This window comes from Syngnathoides biaculeatus, chromosome 10, assembly GCF_019802595.1.
Source record: "Syngnathoides biaculeatus isolate LvHL_M chromosome 10, ASM1980259v1, whole genome shotgun sequence".
NCBI lineage: Eukaryota > Metazoa > Chordata > Actinopteri > Syngnathiformes > Syngnathidae > Syngnathoides > Syngnathoides biaculeatus.
The window spans coordinates 3230877-3252233 of NC_084649.1; the positions used below are offsets into that span (position 1 = coordinate 3230877).

A 21357-nucleotide genomic window follows, 5' to 3' on the forward strand; every position below is an offset into this window, starting at 1 on the left:
GTGGTCGCCATATTGGCTGCATTTACTGTCCGTAATGTCACCCTGGACATTTGCCATTGAAAACACGCTGTGGCTCCTATTGTAGGACACGCCCCTTCAGACACGAAGCTCTTTTCGAAAAAAAAACATCTTACAACCGAGTGAAGTGTCCGGGGCAATATTACCCGATTGTTTTGAGCTTTATTGCCTGCAACATCATCAGCAGACGTCACACTGGGACATTCGCCATTGAAAACACGTGATGACACCTGCTATGGGAGAGGAACAACAGAGATTTTCAGATTTTTCCGACACCCCTTATGTTACAGAAGCTCTTTTCAAAGAAGAGAACCTCTCACAATCGAGTGAAGTGACCAGGGCAAAATTACCATATTGTTTGAGCCACATTTCAATGGAGGACTTCTAACTAAAAACAGACTCGCCGACAGTGTGTATGACAGTATGTAGCGTACTCAGCCGCGAGCAATGACAGCGCCGTAAAGTGGGCCAGCTCGGCGACACGATGAGCTCCCGTGGCCCGGCGTCACAATAAGCCACCCCCGGCCCAGCGCCCCGCTGAGCCACCCTTTGGCCCGGCCCTGCTTGAGTCACCCCGGCCCAGTGCCGTGATCGTCAGACGCGGCGCCGACGCGCACATCGACACATTTAGCACCCCTGACTTATGTACGAGGATCTTTTGTTACGTTCTGAGAGCATTACGCCCCCCCCCCACTATTATTATTTTTTTACAACTCGCTGGCATTTTGGCTAAGACGAAGGTTCAAAGAACTACCTTCCTGCAGGTAAAACTGGTATAAACACTTGAGGCCATCTGAGTGAGCTCCTGCTAATAAAGTAACTTCCTGCTTCTTCTCTAAAACAAATCCCTCAAGGATTTTCATGGTGGGAGTTACAAAAAGCCATTTATGTCAAAATCATGTTATGCGGTGAAAAAAACGGATAGATCCATTTCGGCTGCCTTTTTTTTTCATTAAAAACATACTAAAAATCATGCTTTTCCTGTCAGTGGCCCTTTAAGTCCTTAGCTTGATAGCATGTGGGCTAGTGAACAAAATAAACAGTTAAGTTTCCTGTGTGTGTTAATTGCAGATTCACAACTTGGAGCGAAATGATGTACCACCGTTGGAGCAAGCTCTTTTCTTTCTTAACTCTTTAGTTCACAGGCTAGCTTGCTTGTTAACTCACCAGCTAGCAAACATAGTGAATCGTTCATTTTCCCATGTGTGTCTTAAATGAGACCTAAAGACACTGTTCTTTGGCTCCTTAACGCACTAGCTTGTTAGCTTGAGTTGGTCAGCTCATGGGTTGGCAAAATAGTAATCAGTGAACTTTACCTTTAAGTGTCTTTTGTGTGAATCTATGCGCTGCATGAGGAGCAAGGCTCTCAAATATTGGACAGAGCCAAAAGCGATCAGAGTATACTGGTCCACCGGCATTTATTCACTGAGTCCACTCGCAGCTTTCTCCGACTGCCGTGGAGAAAGTTAAAGAGAGACCGTAAATAGGAGGCCAGCTTGCGAGAACGTGCCTTTATGTGTGTGCGATCAATGTATTGGCCACACCTGAATCAAGCGACAAGATGGATGATAAGCTGATGTTTTTTTTTTTTTTTTTTTGGCACTCGATCGACCAAAACTGCCTCTCGATCGTGATCAACACATTGAGCACCCCTGATATAAAGCATTAGAATAAATGGATACTGCCTACCAACATTGATTCCTTTGCTTTCAAAATTAAGATCAAGTCAGAAACATAGGTCTTAATGGGAACACTGGTATAAAAAAAAAGACTCAGCTAAAGAACAATATATAATCATGGGATTCCTTCTTTTTTTTTTCTGCGGTTTGTGATACTTATATTTGGTGGCTGAAGTTGGAGGCGAGCAAGCTGTTGGACCTCCGCTTTGCAAAGTGGATGGGGTGTGGGCTGTCGTACGATCGTGGGGATGGAAACGTAACACCTCTCACCCGATCGTTTGCAAAGCATTGTTCAGACACCCGAGGTGCGTTAGAAGTGACGATGATCAATGTGTCACAGTTCACATTATGTGACACTTGCTCCACTATTTTTTTTTTTCCTCTGGCAGTTAATGTACATCCCTTATGGAACCCAGTTACAGCTGGTACATCTACCCTTTTGCAGACATTTCCATATCAGTGAAGCATTTCGGTCACGTTGGGTAGTCCACCAATCAGTGGATTTCTTGTGACATATCACATGCGTTACACGACCAATAGGGTACTTAACGTGGAAGTAAAGTTAGCATAATGCAAGTTGCCTGTGTATAGCCAAAACAGTTTTAAAAACAACAGCTCATTATTTGATATCAAGACAAAGCTATGGTAATTTCAATTCACTTTTAATACTGCAATATCAGGAATATTGGGAGATCACTGTCGTAGCTTTTATGAACGGTCTGAAAATTTCCCTTTTTGGGAATCACAGTAGACTTGCAGATAAAGCGAACACACTTCAAATATGATGCTGTGGGAAATAAAAGTCTGTCTCTTCTCATTTTGAATGGAAAACTTGGTCCAGCTTCACCACTTTATCATTTTTTTCAAATCTTAATTTTTTTGTTGAAAGGAACTGGTAAATTGGGATACCATCTAGCTTCCATGAATTTTGCAGCTACTGGCGGTGTTGAAAATGCATATGTCCTGACCTGTGTTAGAAAAGATGTTAGCTTGCTTATCCTCTAACAGTCAAATGACAAACAGGGTGGATGATGATGATGATTTTTATTATTATTTTTAGGGCATCCTATCTACCCACACTACTTATTCCGTCAACCGGTAGATTACAATTGACGTCGTAGACACCCGTCCCAGACTATATATTTGCCCACCCCCATGTTTGGCTGTGCTTGTTTTGAACACAGTTATGGATCTCAGATTATAATAAACATTGACCGTAAATGCAAGTTACCCTTTAATTGTCACCAGTGATTACAGCAGCATAACTGACGAAAAGAAAGTTTAAAAATATCTTTGCTTGTTCAGTTGTTTAATTTTTGCTTAATTCCTTTCACCAGGTCATTACCAGGCACAACTGCTGCAGAATGTGAATCTAATCTGAAGAAGATCTACACAGTGCAAAGTGTTCAGGTAAGCTTTCGTGTCATCTGACAGTTTCAACATGAAAATAGTCATATTGTCGGATGTTATATATTATATATAGGTATATTAATACTGCTTCCATTATTCGTGGAATTCTGTCATTCACGCAGGTGTAAAGGATGTTTCCCAGGTGAATACTAGGGAAACACTGTATAGGGAAGGGGCAAGTTTTAACCATTACATTCAAACATGTTTTTGTTGTACATTTCATTTATAGCCGCTAGCAACAAAAAAACTAAACAAAACAATTTTTCTGCTGGATGGTTAAATGTGGTGCAAGGTTCACAGCGCTGGAAAAAAGTAGCGACTTGTCTGGCAAATATGGTATGATAAAACAATGTTTTTGATTACTTGATGTAAAAGAGTCTAATTATTTTTGAACAACTGTGTACAATTTTTCCCCAAAAGCTTTGTATCATAAGATATTGGTATGGACATAGGCTAAGAAGAACAGTGAAAATGCTTGTTGAACTAGTAAAAGGCACTGCATATGGTTGTATAACTTTGACAATGGCGTATATGTCCATTTCTAATAATATATAGCTTTCTGAGCATTATTTTGGTTTGAGTGGTTCATGAAAGAAAGAGTACAGTGAAAAAAACAAGTATTTGAACACCCAGCTGTACTGAAAGTTCTCCCACGTAGAAATCATGGAGGGGTCTGAATTTTCATTGTAGGTACATGTCCACCGTGAGAGAGATAATCTAAAAAGAAAAATCCAGGAATCACAATGTGATTTTTTTTTTTTTTTAACGATTTATTAACCCTAACCCTATAAATAAGTATTTGAACACCTGTTTATAAGTTAGAATTCTGACCCTCAAAGACCTGCTAGTCCGCCTTTAAAGGTCCTCCTCAACTCCATGTATTATCCTGAATCAGATGCACCTGTGTGAGGTCGTTAGCTGCAGAAATACACCTGTCCTATCCCATACAATCAGTAAGAGTCAAACTTGTAACATGGGCAAGACCAAAGAGCTTTTCCAAAGACACCAGAGACAAAATTGTACAACTCCACACAGCTGGAAAGGGCTACGGAGAAATTGCCAAGCAGCTTGGTGAAAAATGGTCCACTGTTCAATCATTAGAAAACGGAAGAAGCTAAACATGACTGTCAATCTCAATCGGAGTGGAGCCCCATGCAAGATATCACCTCGTGTGGTCTCCATGATCCTTAGAAAGGTGAGGAATCATGCCAGGACTACACAATAGGACTTTGTTAATGACCTGAAAAGAGCTGAGACCACCGTTTCAAAGGTGACTGTTGTAATACACCAAGATGTCATGGTTTGAAATCATGCATGACACGGAATGTTCCCTTGATTAAACCAGCACGTGTCAAGGCCCGTCTTAAGTTTGTAAATGATCATTTGGATGATACAGAGGAGTCATGGGAGAAAGTTTTGTGGTCAGATGAGACCAAAATTGAACTTTTTAGTCATAATTCCACGAACCGTGTTTGGAGGAAGACGAATGATGAGTTCCACAACAACACCATCGCTTCTGTGAAGCATGGTAATGGTAGCATCATGCTTTGGGGGTGTTTTCCTGCATATGGGACAGGACAACTCCACCGTATTAAGGAGAGGATGACCGACCATGTATTGTGAGATTTTGGGGAACAACCTCTTTCTCTAAGTCAGAGCATTGAAGATGGGTTATGGCTGAGTCTTTCAACATGACAATGACCCAAAGCACACAGCCGGGAAAACCATGGAGTGGCTCCGTATGAAGCATATCAAGGTTCTGGCGTGGCCTAGCCAGTCTCCAGAACTAAACCCAATAGAAAATCTTTGGCGGGATCTGAAACTCTGTGTTTCTTAGCGACAGCCCAGAAACCTGTCTCATCTAGAGAAGATATGTGTGGAGGAATGGGCCAAAATCCCTCCTGCAGTGTGTGCAAACCTGGTGAACAACTACAGGAAACTTTTCTCTACACTGCTAAACTCTGTAATTGCAAACAAAGGCTACTGTACCAAATATTAACATTGGTTTTCTCAGGTGTTCAAATACTTATTTGCAGCTGTCGCACACATATAAATCGTTAAAAAAATCATACATTGTGATTTCTGGATTTTCTTTTTAGATTAGCTCTCTCACAGTGGATATGCACCTACGATGAACATTTCAGACCCCTCCATGATTTCTAAGTGGGAGAACTTACAATATAGCAGGGTGTTCATATACTTGTTTTCTTCACTGTATATAAATTGTAGTGCAGTAATTTATTATCTACCTGAGAGATATTGGACCCTACTTTTTTGGAACACAATTAATCCCCCCCTTGATTTAAATTAAACCATGTAAAATACAGTTATTCAGTCCCTCATTTGAAAAATGTATGGGTGGGGTCAGTCATGCTTGCAGATAAAGTTGCGGGTGTGATTAGAGATGGCCTTAAAGTAACTTACTGGCTTAATATAACTGTAAATTAAAAACAAATACATAACTAAAATAGAAAACTAAAATTTCAAACTCAGAAATGATCATTTTCAATTTCAACTGATATTAGTAGAACATGATATAAAACAGTATTTAAACATTTTCATCAATGAAAATTATTGTTCTGACAAACTATCTGAATAAAAGTTAAATGCACTGGCCTGTAAAAAAGAATAAACATGAACGGTCCTGCAATGCTTTGAACATGCTGAAAGTTTAGTTCAACATAATCGGCGTTCATGGCAGCAAGATAGCGATATATTGTAACAAACATTCTTGTCGCCAATCGTGATGTGCTGTTTGGGGGGGAGCACGCGTCACGGGACTGCCCTAAATAGGAGCCCGTCTTGCTAGAATGCGCCTTTATGTCTGCGTATTGGCCACTTCTGAATCAAGCGACGACGTGGATGATAGTCTAACGTCTTTTTTCTGGGGGGGAGCACGCTGTCACTGCCTCGCGATCAACGCAATGAGCACCCCTGGTGTAACTGTATTTCCTTTGACATGGTTCATGATGTTGATGACTTTTGACGTAAATGCGCTCGCAGTGCGTGAAGCAGCTCTGAACATGCACTTCCGTACATGCTCAGTACGTTTAACTTGCATTTCCTGTTTCCGGGTAAATACTCCTTGTTTTGGAGCAGCCTTGTTTAGTTAACATTGATGAAATAAACGCGTAAATTAATGTCAAGACTACACAAAATAAACGACGTCTTTCAATATCTATTTTTTCTACTCGTAACAAATTTTACGCTCATGATTTTTCGTGCTCGACTGAGTAGATTTGCGAGCACGGAAGCACGCGGTCGCGCGCGTCAAATGTGAGTGACTGGTTATTGATAAAGTCAATAAATACATCTGGCAGATATAATTGCAATTTATCCAGGGCAGTCTGGCCTGAGGTTTAAACAAACGCGACCACAGTCCCCTGGTTTGAGAGGCGAGTGCACGAACCAGTAGGCTAATAGCCTAAGCCACTGGTTCAGTAATTTCGAAGAGTGACGATAGGCACTGCACGAGCCGACATCCGTTAGACTTGCTCTCTCTAATGTCCAAGCTATCGCCAAACTATAATCACTCTCAACTCTGGCCCCTGTAAAAATGATCAAATCTTTGTCCAGACTCAGAGCTGCGTGTAACTGCATCAAAAACTAACAAAAAAAACCAGTTGGAATGGAGTCCACACGAAGAGCTTGTTTTGCTGTCAAACCTCAAATGCAAATCTGAAGCACTTCCCAAATTGGTCATGTGGTACAGCCAGGCAGTGAGGCTTCAACCACGTTCTCCCCTAAATGAAGCAAGCCTTAATCCGTAATTTGTAGAAGTGTCCCCGTCATTACTTGAGACGCTTTGAATATACTGCACATCTTGTAACATCACAACTGCACACAAAGGATCAGTAATTGGTGGCTGCTGCTAATTTGACCTGCCTGAAATTTTGAGCATTGTCATTGCGATTTAGGTGTGCGCAATCGTCACACTGCAGGGTCTGATACAATGTTGATGAACCTGTAATATACACTGAGTCAACTGTAAAGTTAAAAATGATCAGCAGAGGTCCTGGTTGAATATGCTAATAAGGTTAGCACCCATGTTAGGGGAGGTAACACTTCAAGTACCACACGCGTAGCCAGGAGTTGTATACCATAATTGACCCCTCCGTGCAGGGCACTTAACCACGCCTCCTGAAGTGACGTCACGCCACGTGCGCTGACGTAAGACAAACAGTAAAAATGGCAAATACAATACAATACATTCTTAACTGAGACAGACTCCGTGCTTCGGATTCCATTCAAATCAACGATATATTATAGATTCTAAATACAATACATTCTTAACTGAGAGAGACGCCATGCTTCTGATTTTATTCAATCATTCACACGGAGCAATGTTATGGTAGAGAAGAACGTCTCATTCATTTATACGAGACGTGTATTAAAAATCAAATTTAGGGCATATCTTCGTGCAAACACAGTCTGGTTAACTTTCGGCCGTGAGCCAGCAAGAAACCAATACGTTTGTGCAGTCCGATCATCGCTAAATATCGCTCAACAAAGAATAAGTGTGTCAATCGTTCACACGTAGCAATGTTATGCTAGCGAAGAACGTCTCATTCATTTATACGAGACGTGTATTTAAAATCAAATTTAGGGCATATCTTCGTGCAAACACAGTCTGGTTAAGCTTCGGCCACGAGCCAGCAAGAAATCGATATGTTTGTGCAGTCCGATCATCGCTAAATATCGCTCAACAAAGAATAAGTGTGTCAATCGTTCACACGCAGCAGTGTTATGCTAGCGAAGAACTTCGAATTCATTTATACGAGACATGTATTGAAAATCAAATATAGGGCATACCTTCGTGCAAACATATCTGTTCCGGTTGATATTAGATGAATTTAGTTGATGATGCTGTCTTCCACAAAGTTTGATCCATCGAAGGCATTTTTCGTACTGGGTCTTCGGTTTTGGAAAGGGTACGAATCGAACTCCACCAACTAGCCTTTCAGGATACCTGTCGTCACTATTACAAAGTCCGTGACTACACCTCTTAACCATATTTTTTGTTAAATAACTCAAATACGCGATAAAACGCGAACAAAACCTATACTGGACCATGCAATGTTGTCTGAGAAAATGGCGGGAGCAAAAACGGGCTTTGGTTTATGCAGATCTCTGGCCTCTGATTGGTTAGTGACGCGGATTGCGCAATATCCACGGAGGGGTCAATTTCTGGCCTACAAGCCGTGACTTTTTTTCACATGCTTTCAACCCTGCAGTTTATGCGGTGATGATAATTTGTGCATTTTTTTTCCTAACGGCCGCAAGGGGCCCTGTTAGTGCTGCGCTAGCATTAGCAATGTGCTAACATGTTGCTGCTGTGTTACTGCCACGTCTCAGTGAAATTTACCGGGAAGTTTTATTTTAACTGGCCATGTTAGCGTTAGCACGGCGCTAGCGTTATTCATTTCTGTGTACTGTGTTTCTTTGTAAATATCTCGTGTTTCAATGTGGGGACTTGCGGCTTTTACACAGCTGCAGCGTATGTATGTGCCAAATGGTATTTCCTTTACAAATGTACTCTGTGAGTCTTGTATCCAGGTGCGCTCTGTAGGCCGGGAATTACGGTACTTATCTCCTTGTATGATAAAGATTAAAGAGAGCAGAAAGAATGTACACCTGCTATATTTCCAATTATGCTCTTCATAATGAAACCAGGCAGGCATGTAACAGCTGCGTGAGTGAGATGCGATCAGACACTGTGTAAATGGGAGTGTATGTTGTTTTTTTAATACAGTACATGGTAATTGTGGATTACAGTGGAAACTAAAGAACAGGGGGATTTTTTTTTTCTTTTTTTTGAGGGTATATGAACTCGTACTGCTATACACTTTTTTTTTTTTTTTTTTTTTTTTAGCGCTTGAAATGCCCAGCCTCTTCTTGAGCCATCACCTTATTGTGGTGGAGGGGGTTCTGTGTACTAATTATCCTAGGAGCCAAATTGTCTGGGCCTTGATGCTGCTGGTCGGGTCATTCATGGCTGTAAGGTACTGTAAGTGCTTGTCGAGGCAGCAATTACCAAACCCTTTGGTGGACAGCAACGTCAAAGGATGATGTAAAGCAGAAGAACGACTCCTATTGGGCCTCTTTTTTGCCTGTGCGACTACTGTAGTTATGCAGTTATGGTGGTCGCTGAGGCAGAAACTGATGTGGGAGGAGTTTGGTGAGGCCAAAGAGAACATTTTTCAAATGACTTTAAGGAAATTCTGGTCCACCATCTGCTGTCTCAGGATGGGAAGTAGTGCAACATCATTAAAAGTAAGGATAGAGTACTGTTGACTCAAATCTTGAGATGTTGTGAGTTGGTGGGCAGAAAACCTTGAAGAACTTAATTCCACTGAAACACCTTCCCATGCGGAAGCAGAGTCTGGGTTCTCTGAAAATCTCCTCTGTGGCACTGCCCCAGGGGTGGATGAAATTCGCCAGGAGCTCCTAAGGGCTCTGGATGATGTTATCTGGGGCTTCGCTCCCCTGGTAGGGTCACGCATGGCAAAAAGGTCCTAGGTGAGGGGCCAGACAAAGCACGACTCTAAAACTCCTATGATGAGCGAAAATGTTGGATCTTGGTTTCCCTTGCCCCCCTCTGGAGCGAGGTGGGGCTCAAAGGCGAGCGCCTGGTGGCCTGGTCTGCAACCATAGGGCTCGGTCGGGCACAGCCCGAAAGGGGAACATGGATGCCCCTTAGCATGAGCTCACCACCTGTGAGAGGGGCCGTAGGGGGCGGGTGCAATGTGAGCTGCGCGGTGGATAAAGGCGATCCGATCCCTGGCTACAGAAACTAGCTCTAGGGACATGGAAAGTCACCTCGCTAGAAGGGAAGGAGCCCGAGTTGGTGCGTGAGGTTGAAAACGTCCGACGAGCTATAGTCGGACTCGCCCCTACGCACCGCTTGGGCTCTGGTACCACTCTTCTTGAGAGGGGTTGGACTCTCTTCCACTCTGGAGTTGCCCACGGTGAGAGATGCCAAGCAGGTGTGGGTATATTTATTGCCCCCCAGCTCGGGGCCTGTACGTTGTGGTTTACCCCGGTAGATGAGAGTGTAGCCTCCCTTCACCTGCAGGTAGGGGGACGGGTCCTGACTGTTGTTTGACAAGAACAGTTCAGAGTATCCACCCTTTATGGAGTCCTTAGAGGGAGTGCTGGAGAGCGCCCCCTCTGGGCACTCAATCATTCTGCGAGGGGACTTCAATACCCACGTGGGGAATGACAGTGAGATCTGGAAGGGCGTGATTGGGATTGGGGATTGGGAATTTTCGTGTAGACATTGAAGTGAATAACGTTATATGTATTTTTCATATCAATATCTATTTTACAATGTTTATAGGGATGACACTTGACCTTTAAGTTTTAACATTTTGATTCTGTTGGCATCTGATTTGTGCTCCCTGAGCATTATTTTTGTGCTATTCATAGTTTCTCTCCTTGTTATTTAATGTAAAATTGGGCAGCTGAGAGGTTGTTTTAATCGCTGTAGATTTTGTAGTTCGTGTTAGAGCTACACAAAATAACAACTGATTTCCATGAAATTTTGGACAGTCAAAAAAACACCGTCAGTGTATTGCAAATTTAGATAAGAATCCAGATAGAATGATTTATATCTACTGCTTGGATGAGTACTGCCTGTGAATTGCTTCACAAATGTTTAACTCGTTAGTGGAGTCCCTTTTTAACCATCAATGTTAGTATATTGCTTGCTACTATGGCAACCCAAAATCTATCTTTGCAGGTGAAACATAGGCATGTTCTCCTAATTTATAATTAAAGTATCCTAAATTTACAGAGTTTTAATCAGTGCCTAAAAATGCATTTAAAAAGTTTTTGGGGGGTCATTTACATGGCAGCAATGTTTTGAAGACTACAAATTCCAACATTTTATATTGTTTCTCAAAGTGGAAGCTTTGAAAATGTAACTTTTCCATTTAAATCTGAAAGCGATAGGATATGCATGTAGTATTTCTGGCCATGTACGATTACATCACCACTAACAATAATTATGTGACACCTGTATACTGTAACATAACCATGCCCTTTGTCTTTATAGCACATCAACACCCAAGTATACTTTGCACGCTTAATGAAAAATATACAATTGTCATAAATTTCACACATGCACAATATGCTCTGCTGAAAGAGTTTATAAGTTAGTTTCTTTTTGTTCACAGCGCTTCTGGAGCGTGTACAATAACATTCCACCAGTCACAGCCCTTCCTTTGAGATGGAGCTATCACCTAATGCGTGGAGAACGGCGACCACTATGGTATGTCTTTGGAACTGTAATGTATTTTTCTTGCCATTTTACTTATCTTTACAGCAGCGTAGTTCGAGTTTATACTCATGTCACTAATTAATGGGAGCAGGTATTAAGGGTGTAACCAGCAATTATAATTGAAGCCTGAGGTTTACGTTTCATATTTTGTCTCACTCTCTCTGTCCCCATCACTCTCCTGTTTTAGGTCAGTCAGGATCACTGAAATGATTTCATTTTGTTAAATACCACAATAATGAGAGAATTTCTTAGATAATTTTATATTATTTTCTTCAAGGTCATAAGTTTACATACATTCCGTTAGTATCGAGTAGCATTTCTTTAGAACTGCATGACTTTGTCAAACGTTTAGGGTAACCTCCCACAAGCTTCTGGCAGTACTTGGCCAGAATCCTGGCCCATTCATCCTAATAGAAATCGTGTCACTAAGTCAGGTGTGTCGGTTGCCTTGCCCGCACATGCCTTTTCAGATCTGCCCGCAAACTTTCACTCGGATTCAGATCAGTGTTTTGTGATGGCCACTCTAAGACATTTAATTTTTTATTCTCAGGCCACTTTTTAAATTTTTCACAGTATGCTGAAGGTCATTGTCTATTTGGAAGGCCCATTTGTGCCGAGGTTTTAGCTTCCTTGCTGATACCTTGAGATCTTGCCTTAATATCTCCATGTAATAGTCCTTCTTCATGATTCTGTCTGTTTTATGAAGAGCAATTCTTGCTGCAGAAAAACAGCCCACAACATGATGCTCCAACCTCATGCTCCACCAGATGCAATGTTGGTCATTATGGCCAAACGGCTCCAATTTAGTTTAAGAGCACATCAGGACATGTCTCCAAAATTCAAGCTCTTTGTCTTTATGTTTCATTAGGTGTAATGGCTTTATTCTCGGTGAGTGGCCTTTTAGCCCATATCGATGCAGGACACGTTTCACTGTGAATAATGACATTTTCTTTCCAGCTTCACCCAGTATCATTACAAGGTCTTTAGCTTTTGTTCTGAGGTTAAGTCTCACATTTCGGGCCAAAACTCATTCATCTCTGGGCCACAGAGCCTGTCTCCTTCCCGTGGTGGTGGTGGTGGTGGTGGGTGGGTGCGGGGGGAGGGGGCGTGATGGAGATATTTATACTGTATAATTATTTGAGCAGATGAAGTGGCACCTTCAAGTATCTGGAAATGGCACCCAAGGATGAGCCAGACTTGTGGGGCTCCACGATTTTTTTTCTCTGATTTCCTGGCCAATTTCTTTTGGCTTTTCTATGATTTCAATCAAAGATGCAGTTTTTGAGGTGTAGCCTTAAATAGATCCACAGGTGTGGCGTCAATGAATTTACGTTGGCACTTAACCTATAAGGAGCTTCCGAAGCCATGACATCATCTGGGATTCCCCAAATTCTGGAAAGACAGTATTTTTTACAAATGTAAATTTGTGACCTTGTAATGTAAATAAATAAACGAATAAATACATTTCAAATTCTCAAATAAATTATCTCTCTTATTGTGGCATTTAACAAAATTAGATAATTTGGGTGATTCTGACTGAGCTGAAGCAGGTTTGTTCTAATTTGACTTTAGCTAGACAAAAAATGAAATGTCTTTTTGCACAGTGTATGTAAACTTCTCACTTTGACTGTACATGTGGCACAAAACAGTACAAAGTCAAAACTACAGTAGATAATATGACAAAGTTCATGCCCTGGATCTCATGACATGCAGATGTTGCGAAGTAACAAAATGCAGTAAATATATTGACAAAGCTCATATACTAGATCTCATTAGATGCACATGTTGCTCTGTTTTGCCGACGAGGTTGAATAGGCCAATGTTCTACAATGAACTTTATTTTTCAATTCAAAAGAAAATTTATGACTTTTTTTCTGAATGTTTGTCTTTTCCTCCAACAGGGAAGAGGAGAGCAATGCAAAAGGAGGTGTATGGAAAATGAAAGTACCAAAAGAAAGCACTGTAGGTGTAAAATTTGCTTTTTTTTTTTTTTTTTTAAGTTTCATCCATTCATCCATTTTCCAAGCCACTTATCCTCCAAGGGCCCCGGGAGTGCTGGAGCCGATCCTCGTCATCTTCAGGCATCTCTTATATCATATTGTTCATGTTCATATCTTCGTGAGATACGAACTCACGACCCCCGGTTTACCAAACCAATGCTCTAACCACTGAGCTATGGGGCCTCATAGCTAAATATAACGCCAAGCCAGGGAAGCGAATCTGGCTAAATACAATGGTCTGTTGTCAACCTGTCATAAATTACTTATCGCCTCCACAACAGTGACTAAACTCCATTTTGAGAACTATCCTTGTTACAGATTGAGGATAAGATGCGAGACAGATGGCGTGGAAGCCAGTTGCTAAGCTATCATAGCAAGTAATTGCAAAATGTCAAAATAAGTGACCGGCTGGTACAGTACACTTCTCAATTAGATCTGGCTTAAATCTTATTATAGCAGAAATGAGGGTGGAAAAAAAACTTTGCTTTATGTAAGCTCAGCTATGGATAGGTTTCTGATGATGTCACCACAGTCCCAGGAGTCCCTTGTCCACCATTTTGAGTGTCTGAAGCAAGTTAGGGTCTATGTCAACAAAGCAAGCAAGCCCCTTTCGTCCGGTAATATGGGCCACACATGTCTAGTTTGGGGGTGTATTAGCCACAGTAAATCTGGGGAAAACAAAGAGGTAGTATTTTGATATTCCAAAGGTCGTTGTCAACCAGGGAAGTAAAACTAAGCCACTGTCAACAGAAAGACGGAACCTATAGTTGTCAAGGATCAACCGAGTAGGATTTGTTCCTGATCCAACAAAGACAGACTAAAAAGTTTGCTCTGATAATTTCGTAACACGTAACATTTTCAATTAAATACTTGAGGGAACAAGGAATTAATAAATTGTGTTCTACACAAAGGTATGACAGAATTCTTTATTCTAAAGCCTTTAAGAGAAAAAAAATTTACTTACATTTTTAACTGTAGAGAGTGGTGACCAGTAAACCTCTCTTTTATATCTGTCTTGCTATCCCGTAATTCTACTGAAGCCTCGACTGCAAAAAGAAGGACAGCCACATGTGGACACACTTCTCCAAGACGGCCAAACAAGTACAATGACCGGAGAGAACGCAGCGATCTTTTTGGGATATGATCCAGGGACGTAATAGTGGATCGGTAGACCTCTGAGAATGTCTTACTCGACCCACCATTACACACTGATTACCGATCACCCGTTGCCGTACATCTTGAAGCCACCCACTTACAAAGTCATTGTAGGCTTGTAGATACTTGTAAACCTTTAGTTCATCAAGGGTATATGCGCTCACAGAATTCACGACATAATTAACGATATCGGGTATGTAACGTCAGGGGAGTCTTCCACATCGTCAATCGAGAAATTCACATGAATCTTTCCCGCCGATGTCCTTCAATTTGTCAAAGTATCTGCCTGTGCTTAAAGCGTGTTTTTGTCCACTGTGTTTGCATTTGCTTTAAACAATGTCATAACTTTTACAGCAAACAGAAAAATTAACAAAAGAAAAAACTTCACGCTTCACCATTCACCTATGTTCTCTGAACTCTAAGACACACAATATGGCATCTGTCGCAAGGCATGATGGGTAATCGGAAACCTATCCATTGATCATCCTTCTGTGTCCACTTGCGTCCAGCTCAGCTCTTGCCATCCGGTGTAACTTCTCTGCATTCCGGTACACAAAATTGCTGACAGTAGCATCTGCCACCCGGGCTTCGGGCTTCATGCTTACTGTTAACTCTAACTGATTAGTGAAAAGTATCTAAGTGTTGAGAAACACTATATAAGTTTAATGTAATTGCTATTATCTAATTAAAAAGGCTTTAATAATCGTATAACAGATGCAAAGGGAATGATGTTTACATATATATACTCAAGTAATTTCCATTTATTTTACTTGTGTGCTTGTTTTTATGTGCTTGACTGACTCAAAATTAGCTGTTACCTTGAAGAAAGCGCTGCTAGTGAAAGCTATCCCAATGAGAACATCACGACTTACCTTTAAAATCACTCACGAGTATTCTCATTGCGCCGTCTGTTGTCACCCTGGCAAAAAAATCACTCATCTTACTAATACATCGTGCCTTTGTGAATCACAAAAGAGCAAATCACACAATTCCTCAGTACACCAGTTCAATGAATGAACCACTCAGTTCACTTTAGCCCCTCCTCTGCTTGCATGGCAGTGGGTGACGCTGGCTGCTCATTAGTTATTTGGTGAAGTAAGTGACAACTGGTGAGTCGCAAATTAGTTCCACCCCCACCTGCATGCTGGAAGCTCATTGGTCATTAGCTGAATATTCAGAAGTGAGTGACAGAACATTTCAAGAGTTTCATATCAGCTCCCAGGCGACTCGCTCGCCTCACGCTTGCTGTTGGGCGGCAAGCAAAAAGATCAGCAAATAATTTCATACACTGATTCAGTTCGTTCACAAAAACATTTGTTTAAAGGAATTGTTCGCGAACGTAACAGCACTAGGCTTTCAGCCTCACACGATTTTGCAAGAGTAAGAGGAGAAATAAAATCATCCAAGGGCACTGTGGTCCATTGCACTGGTGTGCCAGCATATGGTGTACCCTTTGGTGGGCACGATTAATGGTGGGCTGAATTTCAATAGAGGCAAAGGAGGGTAGATTCCCCCAGCGGCATGGTGGCCAATCATTACGGCTAGGATCAGAGCCTGCCTTGGCTGCCAAAAGATTGCTTCTCTGTGGCCCCATGAGATTGTGTGCAATGTGCATCGCTTGGAACGTCAATCAAATGACAGCTGAAAGTTCGAAAGGGCAGGGCATCCGGTGACAACGCCCAGAGCATCTGGAGGCTGAAAGAACATCTCAATTCTTGTCTTTGGTGTGTCAAATTTGCATGATATGATTTCGGTCAGTTTACGAGCCCTTTACTCCTACCATGAAGACATTCTTTTTTCTCGTCTATAAAATTGTATAGAGTTTTTAATCTTTACATCATTTTATGAATTTTTGAGTGTTTTGCTATTCTATGAGATGCTTTTTTTTGCCTGCAATTAAACATTCCAAATTAAAGCCTTACCAGGATGTTATTCTGGAATTATATTTGGAATTTAAATTTGACATTCTCAAAAATATGAGTGTTAATATACCATAGTTAAATAAAAGTTGGGTTTTAACTACAGTATTATAGTATAGTATTTTTATTTTTTTTTAATTATTAGCTGAGTGGTTTTTTGCCCTTGAAAATGTTGTCATGGGTAAAGGTTGTGACTATTCATAACTAAAATCTGGTTTAAAAAAAAATGGATGAAGTTCCCACTTTTTTTATTCTGAAAGTAAAAATATTCTCTGCTCTTTTTGTGTCAGTCTGCAGTTTGGAAAGAATTGTTACTTGCTACAATAGGGGAGCAGTTTGCTGATTACTGCGCTTCAGGTAACCTGGCGTACTTATTCGAGTTACAATGCTACATTTATTCGTATTTTGTGACTGCACCATTGACTTTCTTGTCTTTTTTTTTTCCTCAAATCTAGATGATGAGGTTGTTGGTGTCAGCGTAAGTGTTCGAGATCGGGAGGATGTCGTACAAGTTTGGAACAAAGATGCTTCTCTTTCTAATGAAGCAAATATCTTGGGCAAAATCAATGAGCTTCTCCCGTACATATCTTTTAAAGCAGTTTTTTATAAATGTAAGTATGCTTTTTATTTAATTTCATTTTATTATTATTATGATTTTTAAAAAAATGTTTATGATGTTTCTAATTTAGAATTGGAGTGTTGGCCTCACATTTCGGAAGACCGGAGTTCAAATCCTGACCCCACCTTTGTGGAGTTTGCATGTTCACCCCGCGCCTGCGTGGGTTTTCTCTGGGCACTCCGGTTTCCTCGCACAGCCCAAAAACATACATTAATTGGAGACTAAATTGCCAATAGTTGTAATTATGAGTGTGACTGTTGTCTGTCTGCATATGCCTTGCAATTGGCTGGCAACCAGTTGAGGGTTGTACCCTGCCTCTTGCACGATGACAGCGAAGATAGGCTCCAGCACTCCCGCGACCCTCGTGAGGAGATAAGCGGCTCAGAAAATGGATGAATAAATGTTTATAGTATATAACTACAGAAATGTTTTGTTTGTGTGCGTGTGGTTTTTTTTTTTTTTCATACTATAGATACTATGTCTCCACACTGTGTAATGACATCCACCCATCCATCTATTTTCTGAGCTGCATGTCCTCACGAGGGTCGCAGGAGTGCTGGAGCCTATCCCAGCCGTTATTGGGCAGCAGGCAGGGTACACCCTGAAGTAGTAGCTAGGCAATTGCAGGGCACTTCACAACTTTGAGCAATTGAGTGTCCAATTAATGTTGCATGTTTTTGGGATGTGGGAGGAAACCGGAGTACCCGGAGAAAACCCACGCTGGTACACGGAGAACATGCAAACTCCACATAGGCGGGCTGGTATTTGAACCCCGGTCCTCAGAACTGTGAGGCCAATGCTCTTCAGCTGTTTCACCATGACACATGTATAAAAACAATTTTTGTGTGTGCATTTTATTTATTGATGTGCTAAAAAGACATTTACTGTGTTTGTAAAGCTAAAAATTAAAGTGTTGCATTTTAATGTAATTTTATTTACCTTGAATATTTTTTTTCCATTTTATTATACAGCTCACATGGAACATCATGCTTTTGAAGGAGGACGCTCAAGGCATTAGATAATGCACTTTTTTAATTTTTTTATTTTGACTGTACTTGCCTTGACTTAATGACACTGTCCACAAGAGAATTAAGGGTATTATCAATATATTTTATGACTAGCAAATGACTGATGTCTTTTCTTTTTACCGTTCAAAGAATGTACATCTTAAAGAGGGAATCCAGTGGTTTGCATTAACAATGCATCCAATAGGTCATGTAATATGTACTCTATGTTGACAATATGATGTGGAATCCTTTCTCATTTAACAGTGTTTTGAGAAGATTTTTGACAATTACGAATTTTCAGGGGACACTGCCATTTTCGCGAGTCACATGACCTATGTGGCCGTATGTGACGTGTTACATGCTGTTCCAAACGCTCGCTTACATGGGACACCATTATGCCCAGCACTTAATCGGATTTATCCTCATCTGATGAAGAAATAGCAGTATCGCTTGATCAGGAAGACGGAGGAATACTTCCATATAGAGCGGCGTAGCTGTGAGCTTGGTCCCCGCCGAGCCCCGGAGCTCGCTCGGCCAGGGAGATCACTTTGCCAAGCGGTGGAGCCATGAGCTCGCTCCCCCTCCGCCGGTCATCTGTAAATAATGTTGAATATTTGGATGGTTCTTCGGGCGGAATGACGTGGAGTCTGACTAGGTCGCTCACGGCTCCACCACTCGGCGGAGCTCAGCTCACGGATCTGCTGCTCAGCGGCATTATTCACAGCCACAGGTTCCAATCTGTAGGGAAGTATTCCTCCGTTTTCCCGATCAACCGAGCGGGTCGCGGCTGTGTATGAAAGTATTCCTCCGTCTTCCCGATCAACCGAGCGGTGGAGAGGCGGTCACGGCTGATCCGCTCATGGATGCGTACGAAAGTATTCCTCCGTCTTCTCGATCAACCGATGCTGCTATTTCTTCATCAGATGAAGAGAAATCAGCGCTGAGCAGAATGGTGTCCCATGTAATCGAGCGTTTGGAATGGCACGTCACATACGCCCACGTAGGTCATGTGACTCGCGAAATTGTCGATCTTCTCAAAACACTATAAAATGAGAGAGGATTAAACATCACATTGTCAAGATAGAGTACATATTAGATGACCTATTGGATACATTGTTAATGCAAACCACTGGATTTCCCCTTTAACATTCAGCATTGTTGGATTCATAGTCTTTTTTTGTCATGTCACTGTCCCACATAGATAACAGCTCACACAGTTGATTCCTTGTATCAACGTAGCTGCTATGTTATCTTTTACTTTCAACAAATATTAGCTTTTATTCAGTCATTCAATGTTTAAATTGAATAAGATTGTTAGGTACCAAAGCAGTTTTGGTAGTTTGTATCAAAAAGGATGAAAGTGTATCTGAAATTTCAAGGAGTGGCATGAATGTCCCAATGAGTTCTTTGCATTTTCATAAGTTGTATTTGAAATGAAAATCAGGGTAGCACTTTGAGAATCAGTCCTCTGTGTCCCTCATTTATAAAGCCATAGGCAGCAGTAAAATGGATACTGCTGTCAAATGTCAATGAATTTACACCACAGCATGTTTGACAATTTTAATGCTAAGTAGTAAAATAGAACTCCACTTTCCCAAATAAAGTCACAGATCATTTGATCAACAATGTGAACAAAAATTGCACATTCTCTAACATTGATTTGTACTTGTCTGTAATTGTTTGCAGTACCAATAAATCATTGTTTTTCTCTTTGACTCGAATACTTGAGATCATAAAACGAAGTTGCTGGGGCTTGTATCAAGAAGTAGTATTTGTATCGATTTACTGTGTCTTTCAAATAATGCAACTCTGTTCAAAAGACTGACTTTCCACATTTACGGCAAATCCTACCCCTAAGCCTTAGTCCTTTGTTGTAAAGGCCAGGATGAGGGGGGAAATGGTACTTGGAAATCAGACCACATCATCATCACCCTTTACCCCTGCTGGCAATGTTGTTGGCAAACGTAATAATTGTTTACATTTGCAAGAGGGAGTCTTGTGTCACGAGTGATTCTGTTACATCTATATAAAGTTGAAGCCAGAGGTTTGCATACACTGCAAAAACAAGTTTCATTTTTTCTCACACAGTCTGAAGTCAAATAAGAATCACTAAGATTAATCTCGTTAAATTCCACAATAATGAAAGAGAGAATTTCTTCAAGAATTGTGTATTCTTTGACGTCAAAAGTTTGCATACATCAAACGATCTATGTCTTGAGGATTAGGTCATGGCTTTGGAAGCTCCTGATAACTGACATGAGTTAATGGACGGCACTCTTAGGGATGTATTTAACGTCACGCATGAAACACTTTGCTTCCGTGTTTGAAATCATGAGAAAATCTAAAGAAACTGTCAGGAGGTCAGAGAATGAATTGTGAAGCTCAAGTCTGGCTCATCCTTGGGTGCAATTTCCAAATGCTTGAACGTGCAATCTTTATCACTTCAGACAATTATACGCAAGTATAAACATCATGGGAATCTCCAGCCATTACACCGCTCATGAAGGAGGCAGGCTCTGTGTCCTAGAGATCGTGTTTTGGTCAGAAATGTGTGACTCAACCCCATAACAATAGGTAAATCCCTTGTGAAGATGCTGGGTGAAATTGGTAAGAAAGTGTCATTATCAAAATTGAAACGAGTCCTGATGACGTGGGCTGAAAGGCCACTCCCCGAGAATGAGGCCATTACTCCTGAAGAAAAATAAAAGACATTACAGTTATCAAAAAGACACTAAGACAAAGAACTGGAGACATGTTCTGTGTTCTGATGAAACTAACGTGGAGCCATTTGCCCATAATGACCAATGTTACATCTTGCAGAAAAAAGGCAGAAGCTTGTTGACCTGAGAACACAGTACACTGTGAAGCATGGAGGTAGCGGCATCATGTTTGGTGACCTCAGTCTTTCATCTCTGCTTTTTGCAGATGTGAATCTATTAGCTTCATCAATCTATTATCTCCAGCTCTCACTGGAGGGGTTTGCAGCTGAGTGTGAAGTGGATGGCATGGGGCCTTAACACCTCCAAATCATAGACCATAGTCCTCAGTTGTAAAATGATGACATGCTCTCTCGAGGTCGGGGATGAGATCCTGCTCCAAGTGGAAGAGTTAAAATATCTTGGGCTCTTGTTTACAAGTGAAGGAAAATGGAGGAGATCGACAGGCAGATCGGTGCAGCATCTGCAGTGATGTGGACTTTGTATCGGTCTATTGTGGTCAATCGAAAAGCGAGGCTCTCAATTTACCAGTTGATTTACGTTCCTACCCTC

At 41.3% G+C, this 21357-nt stretch overlaps 1 protein-coding gene across 2 annotated transcripts in view; it reads left to right on the forward strand.

The window, feature by feature from the left end:
• Nucleotides 1-19803, forward strand: part of eif4e3 (eukaryotic translation initiation factor 4E family member 3) — a 29990-nt gene extending 10187 nt beyond the window's left edge. For both annotated transcript variants that reach the window (XM_061833228.1, XM_061833227.1), the window contains exons 2-7: nucleotides 3035-3107; nucleotides 11285-11379; nucleotides 13290-13350; nucleotides 16753-16819; nucleotides 16918-17073; nucleotides 18053-19803. In XM_061833228.1, the coding sequence (XP_061689212.1) occupies nucleotides 3035-3107; nucleotides 11285-11379; nucleotides 13290-13350; nucleotides 16753-16819; nucleotides 16918-17073; nucleotides 18053-18099 (499 nt within the window). In that variant the 3' untranslated portion in view covers nucleotides 18100-19803. The remainder of the gene's footprint in view (nucleotides 1-3034; nucleotides 3108-11284; nucleotides 11380-13289; nucleotides 13351-16752; nucleotides 16820-16917; nucleotides 17074-18052) is intronic.
• Nucleotides 19804-21357: the final 1554 nt, after the last annotated feature.